Raw genomic sequence first — 5,680 nt, forward strand, 5'->3', positions numbered from 1 at the left:
CTGAGTGATCTCACTATGGAGGTATGTGGGAGCTTGGCTGTGAGTTGTATCTTAGCACCTCTCAGACCGTGTTCAGACACCATAGGTAGTCTAGTGGTAGGACACATGCCACACAGAGATACCTTCACGGTGGTGAAAAAAGAGCTCCGATGTGTTCCTGACTGGAATACATTGGCTAAAGTCTCAGTTCTTAACATCAGCCTGAGGGATTAGCCAGTGTTGTCAGTTGCATATCATTGTGGTGCACCTTTCACTGTGATTTATGTATTTTTATATTCGCATACCATCTTGTGTAGGATGCCTTTGTGGTGCATGTGGTCCGCTGCCGACATCCTCCATTGTATGTATTTTTGCTGGCGAAGCTCATTTGATGAGGTTCGCCACTTTCAAAAATATAGTGAAAACTTGTAATTAGAGGTGCACATAACTCCATCCTGGCGGAGGGCAGGAGGATAGACTGATGTGCATCTCAGCGCCCCTCATGGTGTGTACGTTTATTGAACATTTAGCAATTTTAAATACTCAATAAAAGAAAGATGAAGGTGAACTACCTGCTGTTCATGAGTATGAATTAAGAAGCTCACTGTATCGTATGCTATACCAAGAGGTTAAAAGTGATCCCATGTTTGCTTATTGAGCTTTTTCTAGAGTCTGATGGACAAGCCTGTGTTTGGTGAATGCCAGGAGAACGTTACCTGCCTGACTGCATTGTGCCAACTGTAAAGTTTGGTGGAGGGGGGATAATGCTTTGGGGTTGTTTTTTCAGGGGTTTACCTAGGCCTCTTAATTCCAGTCAAGGGGAATCTTAATGCTTCAACATACCAAGACATTTTGGACAATTTTGTAAGAACAGTTTGGAGAAGGCTCAAACATACAATGGACAGACATTACTCTCCTTCTGGCACCAGAGCTCCTAAATAACAGCTGATTGGTGGGGGTGTAGGGTGGTGGAGCCCCTACTGATCAGATATTAATGGACTATCCTAAGGATCTATAAAAGAACCCCAAAACCCAATTTAAAGGGCTTTAAGTAAAATCATACAACGATTAAAGGGGTTGTCTCACTTCAGCCAGTGGCATTTATCATGTAAAGAAAGTTAATACAAGCTACCTACTAATGTATTGTAACTGTCCATATTGCTTCTTTTGCTGGCTTTATTCATTTTTCACATTATACACTGATCGTTTCCATGGTTATGACCACCATGCAATCAATCAGTGGTGGTCATGCTTCCATACTATAGGAAAAAGCGTCAGCCTCTGTGTTGGCCGGGACCGTGTGGAGTGCAGATGGGCTAGTGCTTTTTCCTATAGTGTGCAAACACGGCCAACACTGCTAGATTGTAGGGTGGTCTGTAACCATGGAAACAAGCAGTGTATAATATGATGGAAAAATGAATCCAGCCAACAAAGGAAGCAATATGGGTAATACAAATACATTAGTAAGTGCCTTGTATTAACTTTCTCTACATAATAAATGTTATTTGCTGAAGTGAGAGAACCCCTTTTAAGCCTTTTTTTTTTTTTTTTAACATCAAATTTGTATATACCTTTTTAAGTTTCATATCATTTAGATTGATCCTCAGGTAATCCCGAACACTGCAGAATATGGCATCTACAGGTCTGTGTCCGTCTGGTGATCCATGGATACACTAAGCTACATTATATAGGACATGTGGATGTCTACTGTCATCATGGTTTGTTCTATTAACTGCTATGGGACTTCCAAAAATAGCTGAGCGCACTTACCCCATCTCATGAAAGTGAGTACACCCATCACATTTTTGTAAATATTTTATTATATCTTTTCATGGGAAAACACTGAAGATCTGATACAATGTAAAGTAGTCAGTGTACAGCTTGTATAACAGTGTAAGTTTGTGTCCTCAAAATAACTCAACACACAGCCATTAATGTTTAAACCGCTGGCAACAAAAGTGAGTACACCCCAAAGTGAAAATGGCCAAATTGTGCCCAATTAGCCATTTTCCCTCCCCTGTGTCATATGACTCATTAGTGTTGCAAGGTCTCAGGTGTGAATGGGGAGCAGATGTGCTAAATTTGGTGCTATCGCTCGCACACTCTCTCATATTGGTCACTGGAAGTTCAACATGGCACCTCATGGCAAAGAACTTTCTGATGATCTGAAAAAAAGAATTGTTGCTCTACATAAAGATGGCCTAGGTCAGTGATGGCTAACCTTGGCACTCCAGCTGTGGTAAAACTACAACTCCCAAGATGCCCCTCTTGCTTGGTTGCTCTAAGAACTCTATAGAAATAAATGGAGCATGCTGGGAGTCGTAGTTTCACCACAGCTGGAGTGCCAAGGTTAGCCATCACTGGCCTAGGTTATAAGAAGATTGCTAACACTCTGAAACTGAGCTGCAGCACGGTGGCCAAGACCATACAGCGGTTTAACAAGACAGGTTTTTTCAAAATAGACATATGAGTGCTGCCAGCATTGTTGCAGAGGTTAAAGGGGTGGGGGGTCAGCCTGTCAGTGCTCAGACCATACGCCGCACACTGCAGCAAATTGGTCTGCATGGCTGTTATAAGGAGCTGCCAGAAGGAAGCCTCTTCTAACGATGATGCAGAAGAAAGCCTGCAAACAGTTTGCTGAAGACAAGCAGACTAAGGACGAGGATTGCCATGTGCTGTGATCTGATGAGACCAAGATAAGCCTATTTGGTTCAGATGGTGTCAAGCGTGTGTGGCAGCAACCAGGTGAGGAGTATAAAGACAAGTGTGTCTTGCCTATAGTCAAGCATGGTGGTGGGAGTGTCATGGTTTGGGGCTGTAAAAGTGCTGCCAGTTGTGGTGGGGCTACAGATCATTGAGGGAACCATGAATGCCAACATGTACTGTGACATACTGAAGCAGAGCATGACTCCCTCCCTTCAGAAACTGGACTGCAGGGCAGTATTCCAACGTGATAACGACCCCAAACACACCTCCAAGACGACCACTGCCTTGCTAAAGAAACTGAGGGTAAAGGTGCTGGACTGGCCAAGAATGTCTCCAGACCTAAACCCTATTGAGCATCTTTGGCATCCTTAAATGGAAGTAAGAGGAGCGCAAGGTCTCTAACATCCACCAGCGCCGTCAGCGTCCTCCTCGTGCTTCCCAGATTCAGCAGCAGCACCGCTCTGCTGATCCGATTCAGACTTGATAAAGGGGTCCCTAGTACCCCGAAACGCGTTGTCTATGAATAAAGCAAAAAAATAGCTGAAACCCTAATACTGTCTACGATCGGTTGTGTCAGTGCGCCTTTTAAGGTCCATACGTTGGACGTAAAGTTCACCGTCTCGTTTCGGCATGGTGGAGGGGAAGAGGATTCCAGTGGCAACCTGTGAAGCTCTAGTGAACTCCATGCCTAAGAGAGTTAAGGCAGTGCTGGAAAATAATGGTGGCCCCACAAAATATTGACAGTGGTTTAGACATTAATGACTGTGTTCAGTTATTTTGAGGGCACACCAAATTTACACTGTTATACAAGCTGACTACTTTACATTGTATCAACGTGTAATATCTTCAGTGTTGTCCCATGAAAAGATATAATAAAATATTTACAAAAATGTGAGGGGTGTACGCACTTTTGTGAGATAATGGTTACATGGCTATTTTTCAGACGTTTTATAGCAATGAATGGAAGAAGCAGCACATGCATGGCCTCCTCACCATTCTCTTTAAAGGCCATGTTCTTGAGATAGGTTTGGACCTACATCTATCAGACATCTATGGCATATTGTGGATATGCCATAAATGTCCAGATGGGACAACCCATTTAAGGCTTCTTATGATGAACTCTATGGTCCTTGTTGTGGCAGGGCCCCACTGTGTCAAAACCTGGACTCTCTGATGGATACTCTGGTCAACTGATGGGCCAGTAAAACCCTAGGTAGAGTCATTGTTTATTGCTGCAATTCTTTAACAGACTGGTGTAAGAACGTCTATTGCTTCTGCATATTTGATGCTAAGGCACAATTGCTCATTGAGATGTTTCTTTATTCATTATGAAATCTAGCAGCCATTGGGTGCAGCCTTGTTGAGACATTATTACTGACAGGAGCTAAGTTAAGCACGTTGTTCACAATTTTGTTTTACAGTTACATAATGGATCCAACTCATGAAAGTGAGCTAAAGCGATGGATTTGTTCTAAGCCAAAGCAGCACCAAAAGAGGAGTGAAAGTGAGGCCTTGCGATCATTAACATTGACCCCCCACCTCGCCAGCTACCAGAGGGGCCAAGAATCTGGGATGAGAAGAAAAATTGTTACTCAAGAGAATGTTAAATCCAGTAGCCGATCTAAACACAATGCTGTAGAATACAGTCCTGTTGATCCAGACTCTGATCTGCACCCTCAGCCTAGTCGAATTTTTTCTTCAGAAGAAGCATCAAGAGTTATAAAGTCCATCTTAGATGAAGAGCTTCAGGGTTGTGCTTACGAGGCTACAGGAAGTCAGAGGAGAGCAATGGAGCTTGCGGAGTTAGTTAAAGCAGCTGTAAGGGACCTTGGGTATGAGAGGTACAAGCTTGTCTGCTATGTAGTGTTAGGTCCAGTATCAGGAGGGAACATAAACTGCTGTAGTCGAAGTGTGTGGAGTCCAAAATCAGATACGTATGCAGAATATGTGTTCCAAAATCAGTCTCTGTTTGCACTGTGCATCGTGTATGCTGGATATTATGAGTAATTGATGCAAATAATATAGATAATATAGTGTGTTCTACTGCAAAGGCCACATGTGCTGTTTCAGATATGGCTTCCATCTAGAACTCATTTAATTGTATTCTGCGTTATATGTTGGTGTACTTTGCTGCAATGTAAAGGTCATTGTTATATTTGGTTTTATGATGTTATCTATGCTGTAATTTCCATGTTATTCATATTGTTACTCCTCCTCTTCTGCGAGTTCACATCCTGTGTCCTGCAGTCTTTTACTGTTTGTCAGACATCCATCACAGAGCTGGAGAGAGGATTTTACTTTGACCTTTATGATTATTTCTCAAGCGACATTTAATAAATTGCCTAATGGCATATCCTTCTCCCTCTACATACAATTGGTATCACTAGGGAATGATTATAGTGAGTTCACTATCTTCCATTACTTGTACAAGAGATTGCTACTAAAACACATCTCTCACATACATTGGTGGCAGAATACCACATTTGTAGGAAGGAAAGGTATAAATAATGGGTAACATTGCTATAATTAATTTTTTTTCGAGGCATCTCACTGCCCTTCCAAGATGTACCAGCTTCCAGTGCAGATCAGATTTAGAATAATATCTGCATATAGGAACCAATTACATTTTTCATGTTTATCCAGGTTTATATCCCAGGTTTGGAATAACAAACTTTCTTACACCTTAACCCCTCCTATCAATAACCAATTAAATTTTTCATGTTTATCCAGGTTTATATCCCAGGTTTGGAATAACAAACTTTCTTACACCTTAACCCCTCCTATCAATTTGACCACAGCCACAATAATGTTCCTTTATGTTAAGAAATATACAAAGGTTCAGGGGTTATATGAGATGAGAAAAAAAGGGTCTGCTCTTCTCCAAAAACATCACTACCCTTATCCATGGGCAGATTTAAAAAAAAAAAAAATAAAAATAAAAAAAAATTGTCGTGGGGGGAAAGGTACAGGATTGGCGCCAAAACCGAGCAAAAAA

The 5,680-nt window shown here is 41.8% G+C and overlaps 1 protein-coding gene across 1 annotated transcript; it reads left to right on the plus strand.

Moving 5' to 3' along the window:
- Positions 1–4,257: 4,257 nt before the first annotated feature.
- On the plus strand, positions 4,258–4,692 carry LOC122944201 (dynein light chain Tctex-type 5-A-like). The gene has a single exon (XM_044302427.1). The coding sequence runs from the start codon at positions 4,258–4,260 to the stop codon at positions 4,690–4,692; it is 435 nt and encodes a 144-aa protein (XP_044158362.1).
- The last annotated feature ends 988 nt before the right edge of the window (positions 4,693–5,680 follow it).

Source organism: Bufo gargarizans, chromosome 7 (genome assembly GCF_014858855.1).
Source record: "Bufo gargarizans isolate SCDJY-AF-19 chromosome 7, ASM1485885v1, whole genome shotgun sequence".
NCBI lineage: Eukaryota > Metazoa > Chordata > Amphibia > Anura > Bufonidae > Bufo > Bufo gargarizans.

Coding starts and splice junctions, on each gene's coding strand:
- LOC122944201 (XM_044302427.1), top strand. CDS start 4,258: ATGAGAAGAAAAATTGTTACTCAAGAGAATGTTAAATCCAGTAGCCGA.